The 26,197-nt window shown below is 43.1% G+C and overlaps 1 protein-coding gene across 1 annotated transcript; it reads left to right on the forward strand.

Moving 5' to 3' along the window:
* Positions 1–22,404: 22,404 nt before the first annotated feature.
* Positions 22,405–22,854, forward strand: LOC121432747 (calmodulin-like protein 3). The gene has a single exon (XM_041630902.1). The coding sequence runs from the start codon at positions 22,405–22,407 to the stop codon at positions 22,852–22,854; it is 450 nt and encodes a 149-aa protein (XP_041486836.1).
* Positions 22,855–26,197: the final 3,343 nt, after the last annotated feature.

The following is a 26,197-nucleotide window of genomic DNA, read 5'->3' on the forward strand; positions in this document are numbered from 1 at the left end:
ATTCTGTGAGAAAAAAACCATGGAGTCTTGTTGGATCTTCGTGACAACTTAACCAAAGCTCGGTTACAAATCACTTTGTGATTTTACTTTTCACTTTAATTTTATTCCAGATTCTTTGCTTTTGCTTCTCAGTGTCTGTGTTGGGAAACGTGAAAATAAGTCAATTCCTGGAGAGCTTTGGAATTTCCTTATTCTTTTGGATTGAAATCTTTTTAGATTCATGTATTTTGATGGATGTGTTTGAGTGTTTTGCCTGCATGTATACTAGTGTACCACTCAAGTGCCTGGTTGATGGAGGAGGGTCATCTTTCTATCTGTTGATTTCATTGGTTAAGCAATAAAGAAACTGCTTGGCCCTCATAGGTTAAAACATAGGTAGGTGGAGTAAACAGAACAGAATGCTGGGAGAAAGAAGCTGAGTCAAGGAGTCACCATGATTCTCCCACTCCAGGCAGACGCAGGTTAAGATCATTCCTGGTAAGCCAGCTCGTGGGCTACATAGATTATAAGAAATGGGCTAGTCCAGGTGCAAGAGTTAGCCGAGAAAAGACTAGATATAATGGGCCAAGTGGTGTTTAAAAGAATACAGTTTCCGTGTAATTATTTCGGGTAAAGCTAGCTGTGTGGGCGGCCGGGTGCCTGAACGTAGCCCACCGCTCATACTACTACAGAGTGGCGCCCAGATGTGATGGACTAAATCCACTTAAAAACCTGAGAAGGCTTAAAAATAAGGGAGAGAGAGTTTAACACAGATTTTTGCTCTTTGTTGGTGGCATGCCATAGAGAGATTTCCTAATTCAGCAACAGCAGCAGAAAAAAAGCTGCGTCATTTTAAAGCATTTCTGTGGATTTTATGGGACTGGATGTTTGTGTTCCCGCTTGGGACCGGAAGGAGAGTGCTCTGAGATAGTAAAAAAATGTTACAGATTCACAATAAAACAGATTCAGACATAAAAGACCACGCTGTTGGATGAATGTACGTAGGCTTGAGAGAGAGAAGAAAAAGAATATAGAGAATAAAGTTAATGGTTTTTAAAAAAAAAGGGTAAAGTCTTTAAAGAGACAGAGTACAGATAGTTAAGAGATTAAAAAAAATAAAGAAAAATAAGCCACGTAAAAATGAAAAATTCACAGAGAGTCTGGATTATGTACATTGTGTTTTCTTTAAAATTTTTGACTGTAAAGGAGCTAAGTACAGAGAGACACTTCATTACATGGGTTGCCAAGCTAAACCAGAATGGATATAAGGGTATTACGATTTCAAAATTTGGGTCTAAGGATATGATGCTTTGGAGAGGGTCTTCTTTTGTTTTCACAGAGGATGAGCCCCTGTTCATTTCTTCTATCCCGATATGGTATGATGGACCACGCCCTCCTGAAGGGTTGCTGTGAACATCTTCAGAAAATTGCTTCGCTCAACTGCCAACTGAGATGAAACTAGCACACAGGTTATACCATGAAAGACCTAATTAACGACGCCCCCATTCAGCAGGAAGCAGTTTGGAGAGAAAAAACTACGCCCATGTTCCCAAATATGGTTTATAAACGTTCTTTAACATTTAAAGGGGGATATGATATAGATTTGAATAATTTGCATTGGTGTGGATTTTAAGGTCAATTTTGTTGTATGTATATATATATTTCTAATCTTGATTAAGGTATTGTGATTGTGTAGTTCATTTTTAAAATGTAATGTATAATTAGGAAATATAGGTTGTTGATGGATAATCGTTGATAATAATCAAGCTTGTAGTCATGTTAGTTAGAGTTTCTATATATATCGAGATATATTTCAGTTAGATAGGCATTCTTCATATCTTTCAAAGACTGCAGAATATGGCATTTACTGTTTTAATAAATTAGGGCTTTTCATGACAATGAGACATGTCTGCTCCTGGAGGCACCAATCTACTTCGAGAGGAAGATGGGCATCGAAGAGGATCCTTATGGAGTTTGATAGCCATTTGGGCAAAAAACTCCTCTTGCCCGGACTGATGCATAAACTGAACACAAAGAACCCGCAGAGAGAGGACTGCTGAACTTGCCTAAAGCTGAGATGGTCTTTCGGGGTTCCTGACTCATGAAAGAGTCTGCGAGACATTCTGCAGGATACAGCAGAAAGTGACTGAACTGTCTTTGGAATTTCCTGCTTGATGAAAATGTCTGCTGGATACTATGGGCCTGAAGGCCGAAGATGGATGCCCCAACTGTACAGAGGAACTTTGGGTGACTGTCCAGGCAGCGAGATGTTTCTGTCATTTCTAGAGTTTTCTTATTTCTTGTTTACTTAGGTAATATTATATCCTTCTGGAGTCTTTGATGGAGTTGAAGAATGGATAGGTAGTTATAGTTTTCCATTGTTATGATAAAAGATAAAGTAGATATAAATATTGTAACTGTAATTCTTACTTGAAAACTGTTTTGTTATATGTAATTTTACTATGTTAAAGTTAAAGCCTTTCTTTTTTGTTTAAACAGAAAAAGGGGAAATGATGGAGGAGGGTCATCTTTCTATCTGTTGATTTCATTGGTTAAGCAATAAAGAAACTGCTTGGCCCTCATAGGTTAAAATATAGGTGTGTGGAGTAAACAGAACAGAATTCTGGGAGAAAGAAGCTGAGTCAAGGAGTCGCCATGACTCTCCCACTCCAGGCAGACGCAGGTTAAGATCATTCCTGGTAAGACAGCTCGTGGGCTACAGCAGATTATTAGAAATGGGCTAGTCCAGGTGCGAGAGTTAGCCTAGAAGAGGCTAGATAGAAGTGGGCCAAGCAGTATTTAAAAGAATACAGTTTCCGTGTAATTATTTTGGGTAAAGCTAGCCGTGCGGGCGGCTGGGTGCCGGGGAAAGCGGCCCGCTGCTCCGATTAAAACACCTGGTGCCTTGAGAGTTCAGAAGAGGGCATCAGATCCCCTGGAACTGTAGGGAGGAAGGGATGGTTGTGAGCCACCATGTAGATGCTGGGAACCGAACCTGGTTCTTCTGTAAGAGTAACACATGCTTTTAACCACTGAGCCATCTCTCTAGCCCAGAACTTATTCTTTAAGAAAGGTATCTCTGTATCTTAAAAGACAACAGTTTTCCATTTTCTTTTTTGAGAAAAGGTGTCATAGCCCAGGGTTGAATTTACTCTGTAGCTTCAGATAACTTTGATGATCCCGCCACTACTTTTCATGTGCTGGGATCATGGGTATACACCACCTGGGTCATGCTTAGTTCTCCTTCAGGAAGAACTGGTCCTCTGTTTTAATAACTTTCTAATACGATGGGAATTTTCTCCTCCTCCTCAACCCCCGCCCCCCCCCCCCACACCCTCACGTCAACTCTACACATCAGTTCCATTCTACACATGTTCCATGATCAGACAGATGTCTTGCTTTTACTCATGACATGACTTTTTTCCCCCAATAAACCCCATGATTCATTCCAGTACAACCCCCCTTTGCCAACGCATTCCAAGCTATTGTCATTTATAAAAGAGTAAATTTTTACAACTTGAGTCTTCCAAATCAATTTGAAATATGTGGATTTACAGTCATGTGGTTTCCTTAAGCCATAGTATTTTCCCCTAAGCATGGGAAATGCCTTCCAAAAAGTGTTCTTTATAGAGATAGGATTCACAGGCTTGCAGGTTCTGACTTGCTCAATGAAAGGCATTTGGAGGGAAGGGCAGCGTAATGAGCTCAAATCCAGCTTTGACCTATCCTACGTTTTCCATGGCATCTCATGCCGATTGCATCAGGATCTTCTCTCTGAGTCCTTCTAGAAGAGACTGTAACTGCTTTTCCCTGTCTGGTGTAGAAGTTAGGAGCGGCTCGCACACACGTCGTAGGCTGCTCTGCAGAGTTTATGGGGAAGACATATCAGCTTCCAGAAGACGCAGTCCGTCTTTTTACACAGAGACCTCATGAATGGATATCTGTGAGTGTATATCACAAAGCTCAAATATGAGCTCCCTTTCCTGGCTGCTCCATCGTGTCAGGCCCCGTCCTGTGCAGCCACAGTTTTTGTGGGCACTCTAAGAACTGCTGCTAGCCTCAGCTCCTTGATAGTGGGAGCCTGTTGAAACCGCCTGGACAGCCTGAGAACAAGAATGGTTATGGATAGACAGGTAAACAAATGATTAAGTTAATACAAAGTACTGATGTATTGAGTCCTTTTTTTACCCAACCTAATCCTAGTGTGCCTTGTGAATTCTCTCTCTTCTCCAAAAATGTAGCTGTCTGACTCTAGGCCTGGACCCATCTCCGGTGGAACTCATAGTAGAGTCTCTAGGAACACGTCACTAGTTCCATGTTCTTAGAAAAGCAATGTGTGATTTCTCTTTGTTCCTTATCTGAGGTCCACAAGGCAGACGTTACAGAAGACAGTGTGAATAGCTCCTTCAGACAAACTTTGCCCCCCCTCACGTCTTCCCTTCCTCTTTCCTTCTTTCCTTCTCATTCTGTCTTACCCCTCCTCCCTAGCCTCCCCTGCTGCAGAAACACATCACGGCATGCTCTTGGCCAATCTAAGGCTACAGCTCAGGTGTCTGCATCCCAGACAACCTCATTTCTGCTCAAGTTCTGTTAGGCTTGTTTACTGTGTTCCCTTGGGCCACCAAGAAGTGAGACTGAAGTCCCCCCCCCCCTTCCGCTTACCCTCTCCTCTCAGGGTCCACTCCTACTCCTGCCTCCAAGCCTTTCTTACGCCATTTTCCCCCTCCTATCTGTCTCTGCCCTTTCCGCCACTTGAGTAACTACCTCCTTTCCTGGGGGCATCCTTTCTCTGACTCACCAAATTTGGCCTGCTGTCAAAATTGAATGTTCAGTCTTGGGTGGGGCTTTTTCTGATCGCCTCCATATTGCTTCAGAGATTAAGTCAGAAACTGTCTGATTTCTTTACTTTACAAAAGCATACAGAAATTCCAGCGTTTTCTATGGACACTTGGAACTTGAATGTACCTCCCATGAAATCATACCGTGAAACCCTAATACTAAAGGGTATTCACAAATGAGTCCTTTAAGGAATCATGTTAGGATGAGGGAAGACCTTGAAAGTATGGCTCCATGAAAATGGCTCTAACTTTATGTTAAAATGGATCACTGGTATTTGAAAACAATAATTCACATTCTTTGAACTCCTGCTATGCCGGTGACTCAGATGCTCTTCTGAGCTGCATGCCTCAGCACACATTCCCTTGGGGACTGTATGCTGCCTTTGTGAGTGACTGTGTTACTGAAGTGAGAGTTTGGAGCCACACAGGAAGATGAGAGCTTCCCTGGGTGGCTGTGGGGAGAGGGAAGGAGGAGAGTGAACCTCTGGCTCCTGTCCTTACTAAAAGATCTCTCTTGAGGTCCATGATTTCAAAGAACATGGTTGAAAACTGCTGGGTAGATGGCTAGAGTGAGCGCGGGTAAAATGGGGCACCTTGTTGAGTCATGTTGCCTCCCTCAAACCCCTCACCCGGGCAGTGTGTTTGTGCCCTACACAACATGTTTCCTGTCCTCATCGACATGTTTACCTCTGGAAAACACACTCCCAAATGGATAGTTGACCCACACGGGATCGTATACACATGCACATATGCACACATGTGCACGTACAGATGCTCACGTAGACACACATAGACTCTTGAACTAAATGCTAAAGCTTTTATCACAACCATAAACTTCAAAGACTTGGAGTTTAGAACAAGAGCTCTTAATGAGTCGTCTGCCTCAGGGAAGATCAACTTGTTTTCTTGGTGGCAATTAGCTTTGACTGCAGAGGCTTTCATCAATGGGCAATCCTACTTATCCCAATTATGCATCAAGAGCTTGAGTCAGAAGCACACAGCTCAGTTGGTAGAGTGCCTACCTAACATGCAGAAAGTCCTGGGGTTAATCCCTAATATCTGGATGTGATATTGCCTATAATCAGAAGGTTAAAGAAAAGAGAATTATGAGTTCAAGATTGTCTTCAACTTATTAAGAGTTCAGGGCTAGCCTGGGCTACATGAGTCCCTGAATCGAATGAAAGAATACACTTTGGTAAAAAGATAATTGTAGTAGCCCTGAGGCCCAAATAATATCTTCTTATTTAATATTTCTGTTTCTTTTCTTTTTTTTTCAAAATCTCCAATGTCAGTTTTAAAAGGCCAGTAGTTCACACAGGTGAATAGCTGCCAGGACCTGCCCATTCCTCTCCTTCCTCTGATGTCACTTCTGTCCATACTTCCCCCATCAGCTTTTACTCATCACCCCAGCACAGAAGAAGTCAGCAAGTGAGCCCTTGTCAATTTCCCTAAAAAGTTCAAATATCACAAAACAAACAGCCTCTTCCAGGGAAAGAAGAAGTCTGAGATTACATTTTTACTTATTTGACTGTTTTTAAATGAAACCTACTACCAAGTTGCTTGTGTTTGGAGACATCACTTATTTCTGATGTACTCAAACATGCTCTTGGAAATTAAGCACAGTCTACTTTGGGGTCCCTTCTAACACCCTAGAACAGGTGCCGCTGGTGCTCTGAGGGATGACTTCAGTGTTAGGAATCTTTCTTGGATGAGCCTCTCCACCAATGCAAATAATTCCAATCAGACCAAATTAAACTGAATAAAAGATGCCCATGTTTAATGCAATGCTCCCTGGTGGCACTGGGAAAGCATGGCAAGGGAGAGAGAGAGAGAGAGAGAGAGAGAGAGAGAGAGAGAGAGACCACGTGTTCATTCTCGAGGGTGGGGGCAGTTTAAGTAGTCTGTAGGAGTGGTCTTGATCCTCCCTGGGGAGGGATCACCATTTGGCAAGCTTTCTCACAGGTGGAGTTTGGACTAAGGCAACTCCCAGGGGAGGGGTTTGAAATGGAGTTCCTGCCCAGTACGCCAAAGATGGATGCCAGGGAGCTGGGATGAGGCCCCCTGACTATAATATTCCACACTCTCTGTATAAAGGGGTGTTACGGAGCTGGGGTGATGCTTCTGACCAAACACTCAGCAATCCAGTAACCTAATAAACTTAGCTGCTGAGAAGGTAACCTTAGCACTAGGCAGAGCAGCCTGGTGCTGACATAAACCAGCCTCCTGGAGGAAACAGTAGGCCTCGACATGCGGACTTCAATCTTAGAAGACCTGGATTCTCCTTACACAGCCCAGATGTTTAGTTCTTCAGCAGCTGGTGAACTTTACCTTACGATCAGGCAGAAACCTTCAAACTATGGGGAAGCCATTCTCCTTTGAATCCAAAAAGATGCTCTACCTGGTTACTTATCCGATTTCAATCACACCAACCACAACTTAATTCCATACAGTGATTCACTGGGTCTCCATATTAGCCCATCATGAGGCCACATAGGAGTCTTGATAATTCACACAAGACAGATGAAAAGCCACCCAAAGATCACCCAGATCAACAACCAAAACCACGCATCCCCTACAAATTCAACCTGATTACTAAGGGAATACTTATAGGGGTATTCCGATGGACAGTTGCTGATAAAAATTTGAGGAACTGAGGATAAAAATCCTCAAGCTCTCTCCGTGTCATGCACCAGGTAAGAAGTCAGTCCCAAGCAAGAAGTAACTAAAGAACTTAATTTATGACATATGACTGAGAAGCAGAGGGACTAAAAAGAGTCCCTTCTTAATTCTGCTCACTAGTTCCCCATCGTCACTCAAGGAGTGTCCAACTCACTGTGGGTAAAGCTTGAATTCCAGTGCTCTGTAGACCTCACAAGGTCTTCCCCTCACTCAATTCTTTTGTTGTTGTTTTTCTTTTTGTTTTGTTTGAGGCAGGGTTTTATGCATCCCTGGTTGGCCTCAAATTCACAATGTTACTGAGGACAATTTTGAACTTTCGATCCCCCTGCCTTCACCTTCCAAATGCTGAAGGCATGCTCTACCATGCCCAGTTTTATTGTCTACGAGTTAAACCCAGAGATTCAAGCATGGTAAGAAACACTCTATCTTTTTTTTTTAAGATTTATTTATTCATTATGTATACAGTGTTCTGCAGGTCAGAAGAGGGCACCAGATCTTACTACAGATGATTGTGAGCCAACATGTGGTTGCTGGGAATTGAACTCAGGACCTCTGGAACAGCAGGCAGTGTTCTTCTTATCTATCATCTCTATAGATTTTTTTTATTAAGGAGGAAACTCCCACCTCAAGCTAAGTCTGTCAGCAGTTATCACTTCAATTGTCCCTGCTCTGTCCTTAGAGACCCCATGCCAGGTTACTTGGGTTAGGAACCAGAATAAAAAACTAGGCCAATGAAAGTGCCACATGATTAGAGTGCTTACAGGAAGCTGGGAGAATAAATCCAAATCTTGAGTTTAGGCTGCAGACACAATGTGTTCTATGGGGGATGGGTTTTCTGTCATCATTGCAGAAATCTGCAACAGGAAAGGCCTTGGGGCAGATGTGTACAGGTGTGGGTATCGTCAGCTGCTCCTGAGGACTGACACAGAGGTCGCTCATTGCTATGGAGCCATATACAAACACACAAACAAAAGAGGACAAACTGTTAGACTTTGTAAGATGAATACAATTGACATTTTGGAAAGACCATTCGAGGCCTACCACAGAGATTTTTGTGCTCTAACGTGAATCAAAGATAAGGCTGAAACAACCCTTCTCATGTAGCTGGAAGCAAAGCGGCTGTTTATGATGCAGCCTTCCTGTGTCAGCCAGCAAACACTGACTGACTTGTTGCTAGGCAGAGGTCCTGTCCTACCTCACAGAGCAGCATGAGAAAAGAAGCCAGCAATAGATTTATCTTTTGTAAGAAACAAAATAAGCAAGAAAAGAATGACCAATATAAAGTAAGAAGTGGCCGGGCGGTGGTAGCACACACCTTTAATCCCAGCACTCGGGAGGCAGAGGCAGGAGGATCTCTGGGAGTTCGAGGCCAGCCTGGTCTACAAGAGCTAGTTCCGGGACAGGCATCAAAGCTACAGAGAAACCCTGTCTCGAAAAACAAAATAAATAAATAAATAAACAAACAAATATAAAGTAAGAAGTGGTAAATGCGAAGAAAACAAAAGAGTGGGGGAAGTGATGAGTAAGGGGGGAGGATCAGTTTAAAGTAGGGTGCTGAGGAGACCTCTGCCTAAGGTTTGGGGACAGATGGAGCACATTGTACAAAGATGCCAAAGTAGGCATCAGGGTAGAAGTGGTAAAGGAACAGAAAGCGGGCCAGCGCCTAGAACTCAGTGATGGAGGTCAGTGATGTGGAGACAAACAAGAAGGCAGGAAATGGTCATGGAAGACAAAGGTAGCCACCCACTGTCAGGAGTCTGGATCTTATGGGAAAGCCAAAGATACGTCCTTATAAGGGTATGAAAAGACATGATAGTCACCGAATGGCCAAACACAAGGGAGACAGGCTTGAAGAGTATTGACCTGTCTTGCCTCAGGATAAGGTTGGTGAGGTGGATGCATTGGGACACATCTTGCAGGAAGAGCTGAAAGACTGGATGTGGTATAAGAGGAAGGAAAGAATTAAATATGGCTCTTGGGTTTCGCTCTGAATAGTTAAGTGAACTGCTTTCAAGAGAGATTGGGAGACTGGAGAAGAAGCAGTTCTCGTAGGGAATGAGAAGCAAATTCTCCCTTGGTCATATTAATTGTCAGGTGCTAATTAAACCCAGTAATGGACCTACGAAGGTGGTAACTGCTCTTTGCTGGATAAGTAGACTAAAGACATACCGAACTACCAGAAATGACTTGCCATTTTTCCTACACTGAGACAGCTGTACTTACCAGTGTCTTCTGTAGCTCCTGGGCCAAAATGTTTGCAGCCGGAAGTTGGTGATAAATACAAAGTAAATAGGATAGGATGCTGACTAAGCCGGTAGGCATGAGAAGGTCTCGATTCCAGCGCAAGCCTTCAATGAACCAGTTGTCTAACTTTGACTCAAATTTTTCATCTGTCATATTGAAACAAAGCAATATGCAGATCCAAGTGATTGCTCGATGGATGGCAAAGTGAATCCGAAAGTATTTCATGATAGAGCTTTTTATGTTTTTATGACAGGAAAAGGAAGACCGTGAGCAAACGTTAGCCAGGTGGGTAGTTTTAGCAAGAAGGAAAGAGAGGAAGAGTCCCGTAGTGACCCATGCACCTTTCTAGCTCCATGTTAGGAATGGAATGCTAAAAGTTGGGAATTCCTGATCCAAATCTCCTTCTGTAGCACCCTGAGGGAGCGCTACATTGACCAAGGTGTTTAACACATTCTTTTTAAAAAAGTCATTTTGAGTCCAAATTCAGACGGCAAAGGCAGAATTCCTTGAATCTCTTAGCTTTTAAAATCCTTCCTCTCCAAAGGAAGTAATTTACAGCACTCTGATTGAGTATCCGCACAGTCTTCATCAATACCATACTCTACCTGGCCAAAACCATCCCATTGTGATTGCAGGAGCCTTGGTATCTGGCACTGTAGCCTGGATGATTGACAAACAGTTCAGACCTCTGTTCCCTAGCACTGCACGGCAGTGGCTCTTCTTGTTTGTTCCGTGGATCCTTACAGGGCAGGGGGATGAAGACCCTTTGAGAGGACTCGTGTGTGTGTGTGTGTGTGTGTGTGTGTGTGTGTGTGTGTGTGAGAGAGAGAGAGAGAGAGAGAGAGAGAGAGAGAGAGAGAGAGAGCGCTATTTTCCTAACAATCCTAGTGTCTTTCTGTTTACAGTGTCTTGACATTTACTCTGAGGTCAAAAGCAATCATGGGGAAAATGTTAGCCTCTTTGCATGACTCAAGTGACTGTATTTTGGACTACTAAATGTCTCATTAAAAAAGAAAAGCCAGTCTTATTTGAAGAGCTGAAAACTATACATTTGTGCCTTTGTATTCTTGTATACACTTTCTTGTTTTTTTTGAGACAAGGTCTTTCTATGTAGCCCTTGGAACACACAGATATCCTCCTGCCTCTGCCTCCAGAGTGCCAGGATTAAAGGCATGGACCACCATGCCCAACTGTATACAGGATTTTAGAGTCAGCTAAACATGAAAGCGTGACAGCTACCATGAGAACATTTGTGCGGCTGTCTGCAAGAGTTCAAGGTGATGTTTCTTTTCCCCTCATAGAATTATTTTATTGGAAGAGCAGCTGGCAAGGCAAGGGAGTGCTGGGATTTGGAGTCCAGACCAATACAATTTCCAGGCGGGGGGGGGGGGGATATGGATGCCAGGGGCTGGGGCTACGTTCCCCACTTAACATTCCAGACTCTTTGGATATAGGGGTGACAGGAAATTGAAGTAATAATTATGATTAACATTTTAGGCTCTCTTTGGAAAAAGGGCATAGACTCAAGTCTGGCTACTTCCTCTGGGCATGGAGCAGTGTGGGGAGGAGAGAGCTGGCTGTTGGTGGGTCCTCCTTTAGTGGGAGGTGTGGCTGAACAGGCATCCTGGCTGCTGTCGTTCCGGAGACACTGGGCATTTGTTTCTTGAGGGAGGTAAGAAGGCAGGTGTCTAGGAGGAAAAAAAAATATTGTTATTACTGAACCTGTGAAATGGGGCTAGCCTTGGGATGAGACACAATAGCAGAGGAAACCAGATTTTAGTTGGCAGGTGTCCGTGACCCAGAAGAGCTGGTGCCAATGAAGTCCCTGGAGCTGGTCCCTGGGTGTTTTTGGCATTATGCTGGGAGCGCTTTGTAGGTTGGTCTTGGCTTACGCAGTAGGAGTAACCTGAAAAATATGCTTAAAACTGGAGGGTCAGGACCACTCCCACAGGGTATTTAAGTGGACTCCCAGAGGAGTTTTCAGGTCTGCATGGACTCCCTACTTTCCTGTCTTCCCACATGGACTCGGCCACCCGGGAGCATCTTACTTAATAAAACAATGGGCATTTTGATTTGGTTTGATTTGACCTAATTGTACTTCTTGCACCGGCTGAGCTGCCTCTTTTCTTATTATTTTTACTTAACAGTGTTTGCTGGCAATAAAGTTTGAACTTCCAAATGAAAATTGAAAGTTTGGATTGTTGACATTTGCCATTGTAAATTTGAGAATCTTCAATGCCTTAAGTATTTTTCATTCAGGTTGGTATTAGTATTTATTATTCTGAGTTTTTGTTGTTGTTGTTGTTATATACTTAGTGGCTTCATATTTAAAAGTCCCACAGAACTAGTGAACTAGAATTTTCTGAGCAACCAATGCATGGCATTATAAAATCATACATGGGTACCATTTTAGAGTACAAGCAAGACCAACAGATTTTTATGTGTCACCATGAACTTTTGGTAGATGCAGTCTCACATTCCATGCTGCAAGTGATGATTAAGCAACATCTTGATATGACATCAAAGAAAAATAACCCAACTTTCTGAAAAGAAAACCAAAAAGCCATTTAAATGTTCTACCTCTCCCCACTGTCTCTGTGAAGATGGGTCATCGCTTGCTTCAGAAAGCCAGGCATTGACAAGATTCACAAAACTGCTCCTGAGAGTGCCACACCTTTCCCTACTTTCTGTCTTCAAGAAAGAAGTTTTTTTTTGGTTTTTGTTTTCATAAAAAAACATTACTTATGTGAATAAGTCATGGTATTTTGATTATATTTTAAGTTTCTATGTCATATTTTTATATATTTAAGTATTTCACAGTTTTACCTTCAAGTACAGTAAAGATGGATACAGGTACCTCACATAGCCACAAGCCAAAGTCCTTATTGACTTTTTAAATACACTTTATAATAAAAAAATCTTTGTTGGAGTTGGAAAGATATCTCAGCAGTTAAAAGCATTGATTGCCCTCTAGATGTCGTGGGTTCAATTCCCAGCACCCACATTGGGGCTCACAACCATCTGTAACTCCAGTGTCAGGGTAACCTGACAACCTCTTCTGGTCCCTGTAGGTACAAATGTGCTGTACAGACATACATAAAGGCAAAAACACTCACAGACATATTTTTAAAGTGTGTGTATGTGTGTGTGTGTGTGTGTGTATGTGTAAGCTTGTATTGTGAGTGAAGACTCACACGTGCCAACAACATATGAGCAAATCAGAGGACAATATCAGGTATTGGTCCTTGTCATACACTTTCTTTGAGACAAGGTCATTCTTGTTGCTTGTGGTAGCATATACTGGCGAGTTGGCTCTTGGGCTTCTGGAGAGTCTCCATTCTCTGCCTTCCACTTTGCCATAGGAGTGTAGGCATTATAGGCTTGCTTTGCTGCATCTAGCTTTACATGGGTTTTGGAGATCCAAACTCCTCACACTTAAATTCCAAGTTCTTTACACACTGAATGGTCATCCCAGTTCCTTTTTAAATATTTTATTTATATATTAATTATACACAGCATTTGGGTTCAATATAAGATCTTCATGCATGTATATAATACATTTCTTAGTAACTTTAAATGTCTAGATCAGTGGTTCACAAGACTTGCCTAAGACCATCAGAAAACACAGACATTTACATTATGATTCATAACAGTAGCAAAATTACAGTTATGGAGATCAATCTTCTGTCCTATGTGAAGTTGGTGAAGATCTTTTCCCAATCTGTAGGCTGCCACTTGGTTTTGTTGACCGTGTCCTTTGCTTTACAGAAGCTTCTCAGTTTCAGGAGGTCCCATTTATTAATTGTTGCTCCAAGATCAAAAACACTGATGACAGCTTATGCTGGAGAGGATGTGGGGTAAGGGGAACACTCCTGCATTGCTGGTGGGAGTGCAAACTGATGGAGCCACTTTGGAAATCAGTATGGCAATTTCTCAGAAAAATTAGGAAACAATCTACCTCGAAACCCAGCAATATCACTGTTGGGTATATACCCAAAAGATGCTCAATCATACCACAAGGACATGTGCTCAACTATGTTTATAGCAGCATTGTTTGTAATAGCCAGAACCTGGAAACAACCTAAATGTCCCTCAACTGAAGAATGGATAAAGTAAATATGGTACATTTATACAATTGAGTACTGCTACTCAGTGGTAAAAACAATGACATCTTGAAATTTGCATGCTACTGGATGAAACTAGAGAAAACATCCTGAATGAGGTAACCCAGACCCAGAAAGACAAATATAATATGTACTCACTCAAAAGTGGCTTTTAGACATAAAACAATGAAAAATCAGCCTACAGTCTGCAACTCCAAAGAACCTAGACAATAAAGAGGACCATAAGAGAGACATATATGGAGCTACATATATGTAGAGAAAAAGACAAGATCTCTGAGTAAATTGGGAGCGTGGGGGGGGTCACAAAAGACAGTAGAAGAGGAGAGGGGAGGAAAGGGGGAGTGAATAAAATGTAAAGCTCAATAAAAAACAATAAAACAATTAGTTTTGAAGTAGCAACAAAAATAATCTTGTGATTGGGGGTCACCAGAAGATGAGGAGCTGTATAAAAGGGTCACATCATTAGGAAGGTTGAGAACAACTGGTCTAGAGAGTCACACATATTTTATTTTCTGAAGAGAAAGGAGCCAGTGTGTGGGGGGAGAGGCTGCAAGGAGAGAATTAAGCCATGAAATGAGAAACATTCCCTCTGCCATAGTTTCCCAATTTTTGAATTGCAGCAGTGTGGCCATCACAAGGCAGCCCTTTGTGAGTCATGGGTGCTAAGTAATTCTGTTTAATGTCTTTCCTGGGTTCTATTTCAATGTGCCTTTTTTGTAAAAATCAGGCAAAGCCTGGGTGTTTGACCCACAAAAACATGCATGCCCCAGCTACCTGTGTACTCCTCTTGAAGGGAGCAGGATTGTCTTACCCAACCCTGACTCCTCATCTTCCATGGAACTGTCTGCTATGGGTTAATTGTTTTCCAGTGATGTCAGCCCTAGTTTTCCGGGAGGTAGTTGACCACATGTCCAGGTACGATTTATCCTGTCTGCAGCAGTCAGGCAGCAATGGGGGAGGAGAATGCTCAACAGTATCTCTCTCAGCAGATTGTTGCTGTGGCGATCAACTGGGGAGGTGGGGTCACTGATTATCATTTTTTTCTGCCTTTTCTACTTCATAACAACTGCCAACCATGTTCTCATATCCTCCAAAATAGAAAGTTGCTCAAATTACCTAGTGGTCCAAATTCCTAACTAACCTCAGGAAAAGAAGAGAATATTCGGAGTTCAACAAAGTCTATGGCTAATAAGACTCAGTGGATAAAAGCGATTGCTTTGCAAGACTGACAACTGGAATTTGATCCCTGGAACCCATATAAAGGTGGAAGGAGAGAACAAATGAAGTTGTCCTCTCATCTGTAAACATGTGCTGGGGCATGTACACCCATATATACAATAGCAAAAGTAATATTAATGATAATAATAATTTAATAAATAAGGCTGGAGTGATGGTTTAACAGTTAAGTTCTGAGTTCAGCTCCCAGCACACATATGGCAGCTTGAACCATTCATGACTAAAGATGCTAAATTTCAGGGGATTTGACACCTTCTTCTGACTTCCTCAGGTACACACACACACACACTGTATATATAAATGTGCAAACAATGAATTCAAATAGATAAAATTAAATCTTGAAACAAAAACAAATATAAATTTGATTAGGAAAAGAGTAGGACTGATCCAGCAACCTAGACTGGAGTGGGCCTGGGATGGTGAACTCCAGGGGAACAGGAGCAAATCCAGACCAAGGACATTTGCAGAGGCAGGACTGAGCCAGAGACCTGGGCTGGAGTAGACCTGAGACAGGAAACTCCACAAGAGCAGGTACAGGGGAGCAACTGCTGAGCAAGCTAGTGGGCCAGAGCCAGAGACCTCTGTGGGTCTGGGTGTGAATCTGGGACCTTTGAAGGAGTAGACCTGAGCCAGAACCCCTGTAGGTCTGGGAGTGATTCTGGGACCTCTGAGGGAGTAGGATAAACTAGGAGCTCTGTGGGTCACAGCATTGGTCTGGAACCTTCAAGGGAGTAGGCAGGAACCAGAAACCACTGCGGGACAGGCATGACTCTGGGACCTCTAAGGGAGAAGATCAGAGCCAGAGACTTTTGCAGGACCAAACCCAAACCAGGAACCTCTGCAGGAGCAGATCCAGACCAGGGACACTTACAGAAACAGGTCTGAGCCAGCAACATGGACCAGAGCAGGCCTGAGACAGCAAACTCCATGGGAGCAGAGCAAATCCCAGGAGTGCTGAACAACCTCCAGGAACATGAAGTGACCAATGGGGTAACTAGAACCATGGCTCTGACTACAGTGCCACGAGGAACAACCATCTGAGGCTTGGATCCACTGGCACCTAGAAGACTAATCCCCAGAGTCACAGACAGGCCTAACCACACCAATTAGAGGAAAAGATGAGTAGACAAGGTAAGAACGCATGCAACACCACAAAGAGCAACACGACACCAGTAAAATCTAGAGACCCTACAACAGCAAGACTTGAACAACCAAATATAGATGAAGCAGAAGAAAATGACTTAAAAAATAACTTCAGGAGAATGTTTGATACTCTTAAAGAGGAAATGAGAAATTCCCTCAAAGAAATGAAGGAAAAAACAAAATATTGAAAGACATCAGCTAATCTCTTAAAGAAAACTAAAAAAAAAAAAGCAATCAAACATATGAAACTATTTAAGACTTAAAAACTAAAATAGAGACAATAAAGAAAATACAAGCTGATGGAATTATAGAAACAGAAATCATGAGAAAATGATCAGGAACCACAAATGCAAACTTAAACAGCAGAATACAAGAGATGGAAGAAAGAATTTCAAGTGCTGAAGATACAATAGAGGAAAAAGACTCATCAGTCAAAGAAAACATTAAATCTAACAAAAACTTAACACAAAATATCCAGGAAATGTGGGACACCATGAAAATATCAAACCTAAGAATAATAAGTATGGAAGAAGGAAAAGAAGTTTAACTCAAAAGCACAGAAAATATATTTAACAAAGTCATAGAAGAAAATTTTCCCTACCTAAAGAAAGATATGCCTATGAAGATACAAGAAGCATAGAGAACACCAAACAGACTGGATAAAAAAAAAAGTCCCCTTGCCACATAATAATCAATAATGTAAACATACAGAATAAAGAAAGAATATTAAGAGCTGCAAAGGAAAAAGGCCAAGTAACATAAAGGCAGACCTATGAGAATTACACCTGACTTCTCATTGGAGACAATGAAAGCCAGAAGATCATGGTCAAGCGTTATGCAGACATTAAAAGACCACGGATGCTATCCCAGACTACTATACTCAGCAAAATTTTCAATCACTATAGAAGAACAAAACAAGATATTCCATGACAAATCTAGATTTCACCAATACCTAGCCACAAACCTAGCCCTACACAAAATAATAGGAGGAAAACTCCAACTCAACGAAGTTGGCTACATCGACAAAAACAGACAATTGATGATCTCACAGCAGCAAATCCCAAATAAGGGGATAACACACAAATTAATATCACCAACAATGAAAACTAAATTAATAGGAGATAGTAATCACTGGTCATTAATATCCCTTAATGTAAATGGACTCAACTCACCTATAAAAAGACACAGGCTAAGAGATTGGATATGAAAAAAAATCCATCCTTCTGTTGCATACAAGAAACACACCTCAACCTCAAAGACAGACATTGCCTCAGAGTAAAGGGTTGGGGAAAAAATTCCAATCAAATAAACCTAAGAACCAAGCTGGTGCAGCTATCCTAATATCTAACAAAATAGAGTTCAAACTAAAATCAATCAAATGAGACAAAGGACATTTCATATTAGCTACAGGAAGAATCCATCAAGAGGAAATCTCAATACTGAACATTATGCTCCAAACACAAAGGAACCCTTGACCACATACTCAGTAACAAAACAAACTCAACAGATACAAAAAAATTGGAATAACCCCACGTATCTTATCAGATCATCATGGCATAAAACTAGAATTCAACAGCAATACTACTTCCAGAAAGCCCACAAACACATGGAAATTAAGCAATGCTCACCTGAATCATCAATGGGTCAAAAAAGAAATAAAGGGACAGATTAAAGACTTTCTGAAATTTAATGAAAATGAACACACAATATACCCAAATTTACGGGTTGCAATGAAAGCAATGTTAAAACACATATTACAAGGATTTTAAATATTTGGAGAAAGAAATTGAAGAAGACACCAGAAAGTGGAAAGATCTCCCATGTTCTTCAGTAGGTAGAATTAACATAGTAAAAATGGCAACCTTATCAAAAGCAATCTACAGATTCAATGCAATTTTGCCCATCAAAATCCCAACAAAATTCTTCATACACCTTGAAAGAACAATACTCAACTTCACATGGAAAAGCAAAAAACCCAGGATAGCCAAAACAAGCCTGCACCATAAAAGAACTTCTGGAGGCATCACAATCCCTGATTTCAAACTCTCCTACAGAGCTACAGTACTAAAAACAGCCTGGTTTTGGGGGAGCCTAGGCAGTTTGGATGCTCGCCTTACTAGACCTGGATAGAGGTGGGCGGTCCTTGGGCTTCCCACAGGTCAGGGAACCCTGATTGCTCTTCAAGCAGATGAGGGAGGGGGACTTGATGAGGGAGGGGGAGGGAAATGGGAGGTGGTGGCAGGAAGGAGGCAGAAATCCTTAATAAATAAATAAATTTTTAAAAAAAGAAAAAAAAAATAAAAACAGCCTGGTACTGGCCTAAAAACAGACAGGAGGGCCAATGGAACGGAATTGAATACTTGGATCTTAATCCACACACTTTCGAACACCTGATTTTTGACAAAGAAGCAAAAAATATCAAATGGAAGAAAGAAAGCATATTGAACAAATGGTGCTGGCATAACTAGATATCAAAATGTAAAAGAATGAAAATAGATCCATATCTATCACCATGCACAAAACTCAAGTCCAAATGGATCAAAGACCTCAACATAAAGCCAGCCACACTGAACCCGGTAGAATAGAAAGTGGGAAGTATACTTGAACTCATTGGCACAGGAGACCACTTCCTAAATATAATCCCACTGAGAGAAACAATAAATGGGATCTCCTGAAACTGAAAAGCAAAGGACACGGTCAACAAGACAAAATGGCAGCTTACAGAATGGGAAAAGATAGTCACTAACAGAGGTCTGATCTACAATCTACAAAGAACTCAAGAAATTAGTTATCAAAAGAACAAATAATCCAATAAAAATGGGGTACAGACTTAAACAGAGAACTCTCAACAGAGGAATCTACAATGGCTGAAAGACACTTATGGAAATGCTCAACATCCTTAGCCATCAGAGAAATGCAAATCAAAACAACTCTGAGAGTCCATTTTATACCTGTAAAAATGACCAAAATCAAAATCACTGATGACAACTTATGCTGGAGAGGATGGGGGGTTAAGGGAACACTTCTGTATTGCTGGTGGAAGCGCAAGCTGGTGCAGCCTCTTTGGATTTCAGTATGGCACTATTTCAGAAAATTAGGAAACAACCTTCCTCAAGATCCAGCCATACCACTTTTGTGTATATATCCAAAGAATGCTCAACTGTGCCACAAGGGCATGTGCTCAACTATGTTCATAGCAGCATTGTTTGTCATATCCAGAATCTGGAAACAACCTAAATGCCCCTTGACTAAAGAATGGATATGGACAATGTAGTACATTTATACAATGGAATACTACACAGCAGAAAAAAAATGACATCTTGAAATTTCCAGGCAAATGGATGGAAAACATCATATTGAGTGAGGTAACCCAGACCCAGAAAAACAATTATCATATGTACTCACTCATAAGTGGGTTTTAAACATAAAGCAAAGGAAACCAGCCTACTAATCACAATCCCCGAGAACCTAGACAACAATGAGTACTCTAAGAGAGACATACATAGATCTAATCTGCATGGGAAGAAAAAAAAAGACAAGATCTCCTGAGTAAATTGGGAGCATGGGGACCTTGGGAGGGGTTGAAGATGGAGAGGGAGGCAGGGAGGGGAGTAGAGAAAAATGTAGAACTCAACAAAAATCAATAAAAAAAATTATTAGGAGTAGTTTTTCAATCTTTATTTATTCATTTCCCTTGCTAATAAAAACACATGCTTTAATGAAATTTTTAAATGTGCAAATATATACATGTATATTAATTTTATTACATGTTCTTTGTGGGCAGAGTTTTTTTTTGGTTTTGGGGATTTTGTTCTTGGTTTTTTTGTTGTTTTGCTTTGTGTGTTTGGGTTTTGTTGTTGTTGTTGGTGGTGGTGGTGGTGGTGTGTGTGTGCACACAGTAGTACACATGTAGTGAGCAGAGAACATCTGTGAGACCATTTTTTCTTTCCACCATGTGATTCCTGGTGACCTGAACTCAGGTCACTAGCCTAACACTGAGCCATCTTCAGATTACCTTTGTTCGTTATTCTGTTATATGAAAAAGATGAGTAACTGACACAGAAAATCAGTATCAGTAAGGGCGGTTATAAAGGGAGAATATGAATTTCGGCCTAGAAACAAGTGGTATCTTCTCATTGTCCCTAAATAAATGAATTTTATTCTATTCTGTTTCATGTTCAGCCCTTCTCTGTCAATACAGAAAGAAAACAATGTACCCTGGGGGTTCCGAGGTAGCACCACATTCCCGTACTACCAAGCAGTTGAGTATGGAGGAGAGGAGAGTGGCTTCTGAGCACTAATGGAGTGGTTGTCCGCACAGCGGCCTCTAAGATGCCCATCACCTTGTTTCTTCCATGACACCCTGGGTCCCCATAGCCACCCCATGTCCAGATCCTGTTGTCCAGGTGTTCATTTTATGGTGTCCAGGAGTAGTATGTTGCCTCCTTTTTCTTCTCCCACTGTGAACTCCTTCCTTCTTTATTCTTCCCACACATTTAAGGTCTGGGCATCTTGGGACCCTTTGAGGAGGAAGTCAACCATATGGCAGATAGGCAACTCCCATTCTCTCCTTCCAGACAACAAAGGCAAAACTGCCATCTACTTGAATGAAGAAAGCATTTGTATTGGTATTATAAATGCTAGCGTGGAGAAGGGAGAGAAATTCCAGGAGGAAACAATTAACAGCCAAGCGGTGGTCTGTGATATTCTCTCCCCAGTAACTCCTCTTAAGTAGACAATCTTCTCCATGCAGCCCTGGCCCTGGGCCTGCCTGGTCAGTAACAGAACAAAGGGCCAATTCTGTATTTCTCTCTCCAATGGGATTTGGTTGGAGTCCTCTTACTTAGGGAGGTCATTTCCCTAGCCTCCATCCCCACCCCAGACAGTAAGGAGCTGGGGCCCTTCTTGACTCTGTCACCTCCTGGAGATGATCCCACTTTCTGCTCTGGCTCCAGAGCTCAGGCAAGTGCCTGCTGAAAAGCTCCAAGGGTACTGTGACCAAAGGAAAGCCGAGGGATTCCTCCCTGAGTCCCGCAAAGCTCTCCTCTGTTTTTCATGCCCCCTCCCCTTCGTTCACTAGATGGCATTCAGATGGCCCACCTTTCCTTCTCTTAGTCCCACCATTGCCCTCTTCTTCCCTAGGCCACTTCCAAGAGTCTTTCTGCAGAAGAGTCGTCCTTGACCATGAACCATCACTACCTCCATCCTCCCTATCACTGCCTTTATTTCCTTTGTAGCATGTGCCAAAAATATTCAGTGACCTCATTTGGGCTTACCTGTTCATTTCCTTAATAACTCAGTCACAGTCAGGACCTGAACTTGATGGAGACCAGGACTCCATGCTGTGTTCATTCTGTATTCTTCCCCTCCAACCACATCTGTCCACGAGGCACTCGGTAAACAGCGTGAGCGGGTACAAGCATTGCAGGAAATTCTCCGTTCATGTCATTTATTTCCAAAGACAAGTGAACCCTGCTTTTACCTGAAGAAAACCCATTATTCCTATCTGAAAACCTAAGGAAATCACCAGGTTTGGGAATCAAAGACAATGAACGTACAAGCAATTTCTATTCTTCATCTACAGAAAGCTTCAGCTCCATTGAAGAAAGGGAAATGTTTATTTTACTGAGAGATGAGTAGATGATTGGGTTGGGGGCGGGTGCAAAATCAAGAAAACAGAAAGGGGAGATGGGAAACACAAGGCCAGAAGCCCAGGTTTTTTTTTTTTTTTTTTTTAACAAAAGGTTTTCCCTGTACCTGCATGGAAGGTATTGCCGTGACTGCTGCCGGCCCTGTTGGTGTTTGACGAGGAAAGCTGCCTTCCACACAGAAAGAAGGTCTGGCAGCAGTTCAATTAGCAGACCAGCCTGGTTGCTGCTCTTGGACTCTTGTCTAAACAGGACCTGGCCTTCAGGCAACCACAGGGGCGGGGGTGTCTGCGGATGGCAGCCCAATCCTGCCAGACCAACCATGGGGGAGGACCCTGCTCCTTCTTAAGCCCCAGCCAGTCAAGCCAGGGCTAGAAAGCCAGACAGACAGCCGCCCCTTGAAGTCTCCACCTGTCTTTACAGAGCCTGGGAAGAGGAGCCCAGCCCGCACTAAGAGCTTGGGAACAGAGACCAGCCTGGTCACCTCTGCCGTATCATCTACGACCTGCCAGCATGACCAACCAGCTGACTGAGGAGCAAATCGCTGAGTTCAAGGAGGCCTTCTCTCTGTTTGACAAGGATGGGGACGGCTGCATCACCACCCAGGAACTGGGCACTGTCATGCGGTCCCTGGGTCAGAACCCCACGGAGGCTGAGCTCCAGGGCATGGTGAATGAAATCGACAAGGATGGAAACGGCACTGTAGACTTCCCGGAGTTCCTGAGCATGATGTCCAGGAAGATGAAAGACACCGACAGCGAGGAGGAGATCCGGGAGGCCTTCCGGGTGTTCGACAAGGATGGCAACGGCTATGTCAGTGCTGCTGAGCTGAGGCATGTGATGACCAGGCTGGGGGAGAAGCTGAGTGACGAGGAGGTGGAGGAAATGATACGGGCAGCAGATACAGATGGCGATGGGCAAGTGAACTATGAGGAGTTTGTCCACATGCTCGTATCCAAGTGAGGCTGCGCCAGAGGCTGCGATAGCCAGGCGCCCATGAGGCTCCTAAGCTGCGTGCAAGTTTTGCCAGACAGTGGCTACCCTCACTGTGGTGAGAATCATACCCAGGCCTTGGGTGTCTTTCCCTGTTTCCCAGCTTCCTCTGGGCTCTGTTGCGTCTCAGGCAAAGGGGACTTCATCCACCAGACTGCATTTTGCTTTCTCTTTTTTCTGCCAGCTTCCCACCTGCTCACACCCCTTGACAGAGAAAGCCTCAGGCTGAGACAGGCATCAACTCCTCCCAGCCCTCAAGAGCTGACACGGACTGTCCCATCTCTGCATGGACAGTGAGCCAAAGGACCCATGCTTCTTTTTTTCTTTTTCTTTCTTTTTTTTTTCTTTCTGTTTCCAACAGAAATGATCATTAACTCCATGGCATAAACCAGGCTGGAATCTCCGTGTGTGTGTGTGTGTGTGTGTGTGTGTGTGTATAGCAAAAATGAAGAGGTCTTTTTAACTTAGTAGCATCTCAGAATCTCCTGGGTAGGGTTCTACCAGGCACCCAATGCTTGGCATCAAGAAGACCTGTAGCCTGCATCATAGTTCCTGGAGCATCTTAGACCAAAGACTTCATCTGCTGTTCAGTTTGGGAAACATCTGGGTATGGAATGAAAGGCAGTGATGGGGACTTCGATGACTGAGGTCGGGCCATCTGGAAAACATCATTTCCCTTCGGTGAAGCTCTGACTTGGTCCTTCTTGTCTCATGCAAACCTCTGTGGTTCTTTTTTTTTCCTAAGCTGGGGGTCAGTTGTAACACATTTGTATTCATCTAGAAGGGGAGAAATTTGAATGACAGAGAGAGGGAGACTGTGGGGGAATAAATAAGACACCTATGTTCCTATGTTGTTCCCTTTTGTGTTTCTAACTAAAACCCTGTTTCCTCCAACTGTAATTTTTTGTTTGTTTTATTTTGTGTAAGTGCAATAAATCCCTGCATTGGTGCGTAGAGAAAACGTTTGGATGCAGTAAGTCTCTCCCCGTAATGATCAAATTGGTAGCAAAGAAAAAGTAGATATCTCAATAAGGGGCTGGACATAGAGAGCTCTCTGAAGGAATGTTTGCCTAACATCCATGAGGCTCTGGGTTCTCAAGCATCACATAAAACGGGCATGGTGGTACAAACCCGTGATGCCAGTGTTCAGGAGGTAGAGGTAGCCGAAGTTCAACGCTGTCCTTAGACGCCAACCTGTGCTGGAAACTCCAGCTTTAGAAAAAAAAAAGGAAATATATACAATGCTGCTAAAATGCCTGTGTCAATCACCGGAGAGAAGGATCTCCAGCTCGTTACTCCTGTTTCCCTCCAGTCACTCTGATTGTTGTCAAGTATCTGGTAATGAGAAGGTTGAAGAGGGTTCTAACTACAAGATGACTCCAGCCAAGGTGCAAGAGCAGCTCAGAGACCATTAGCCCTGTCCACACTGGCCATGCCAAGAGGTTGCACTGGCTTGTCCAGAGTCTGAGAGGCCTCCTCAATCAACATCTGAGTGCCAGGGGGACTGAAAGTTCAATGTTTTGTGAGGTGGACCCGAGATTGGGACTCCGCAAAAATGTTGATCTTTCATGGTCCCCACATCCCCCCTCCCCTGCCATTGATTTCTCATTTGTAAAATAGTGAGGGTGGGTTCTGGAGTGGGACAGCCTGGGGTTGCAGCCCTGCCCTTCTCTTATCTGCATGGCTGTGCTCCTTTATGACACCAGGACCCATGCACTCTCCTTGTTAAGTGAGAGGCACTGAGTCTGTATAGGAACTCGCTACCATAGGGTAGCCAGGATGCTTTGTTTTTTCATCTTACAACTGAGGAACCTGAGGGCATGTCGTAGGCTTGACCTCCTTCCTGGCTGGGCATGACCCCTTTGCCTTCACTGTGATGACAAGAGTGGCCTTTCTCCACACTGCAAAGGGTTATAAGAATGGTATTTTTTTTTATTCAGTCCTGGTGAGTGAACCCAAGCTCTTATACATGCTAAGCAAGCACTATCACTGAGCTATATTCTCAGCCCATGCACACTGTTTTTAAATTTTTGATTTGTTATTATTCTGTATTCATGATGTTTATAGGAGAGTGCAGGCATCACCGTGCACACATGGAGGTCAGAGGACACTCTCATTCCCCCCGGGATGGAACCCAGCTTGTCAGACTGCACAGCCAATACTTAACTTGCTAAGCCATCTCATCAGCCCAAGAATAAAACCTCTCATGGAGTAGGTCCCTACGTACGCATAGAGGCCCCTTGATAAAAATATATGTCCTGTTACTATCATAGCTAAGGGTCCCTTCTAGCACCAATAGTCAACAAGGCTTGACACCCTCAAAATATCCCCAGCATCAAAGGCAGAGATGAGGCCAAAAACAAAACAAAACAAAACAAAACCAAAAACGCGCCTCCCGCTTTTTATGCCAGCTCTGGTACCCAGATCACTGTCAATCCTCCCATCAGGAGAGCAGAAGAAAGTTTCGGACTGGGCTAACTAACCTCGGCTTTGCTAAGAGTCAGGTGTGACTGGACGTTTCCATTTGGGGATGAGTCTCAAAAGCACTAGGGACACAGCATCCAGAGATGACCGGATAGAAGCTCCCTGGAGTCGCTGAAACAGAAGAGCTGTGTACTGAGGTGTGGATATGGATCCCAGAGCCACCTACCCAAAGAAAACATGCCCTGTAGGGGCAAACAGAACTTGGATCTCCAGGGATTCTGTCAGCTCTCTCCTAGATTCTGCAGGCAAGTGAGGAAGTGAGATCTCCAGTGTTTCCCTACCCTGTAGATAGCCTGGCTGGAGCACTGCCTTGGAATCCTAACATCCTGGGTTGTGAGTAATGTGAAGTACATACAAACACCAAGACTACCTCATGTCCCTGAGTTTAGCTAGGAGGGGCTCTTTTTACATTTCCGGACCAGTTCCTGGCAATGCTGCTAAAGCAACCCTTCCATTTGTGATCCACACACCACCCTAAAACTACTCATGCTTACATGTTTCAGGCCTCAGAGCCTTTCATGTAGAACTCCTTTGCCAGGGCAGGAACTGGCAGGTAAGATGAGAAAGGCTTCTGCTTGCCCTCAGCCAAGAACTGAGAGCGCCCCCCCCCCAAGCTTCCCAGCAGGCGGTTCCCTTGGAAATGGGGTGGTAATTAAAACTGGGTGGGGGGTTGTTCCTCCTGTCCTGGAAGCTCTGAGGCATCAAGGTCAAAGTCAGTTAGCCCTAAGACAAGCTGACTATGCCTGGTCCTGCCTCACTGGTATTTACTTTCCTAAATACAATGTACTAAAACTGGTTTTGCAGCCTCCTGTTCTGGAGACTCAGGGTT

This window comes from Microtus oregoni, unplaced genomic scaffold, assembly GCF_018167655.1.
Source record: "Microtus oregoni isolate MIOR12 unplaced genomic scaffold, Mior012 000035F_ref0000213, whole genome shotgun sequence".
In the NCBI taxonomy this organism is placed as follows: Eukaryota; Metazoa; Chordata; class Mammalia; order Rodentia; family Cricetidae; genus Microtus; species Microtus oregoni.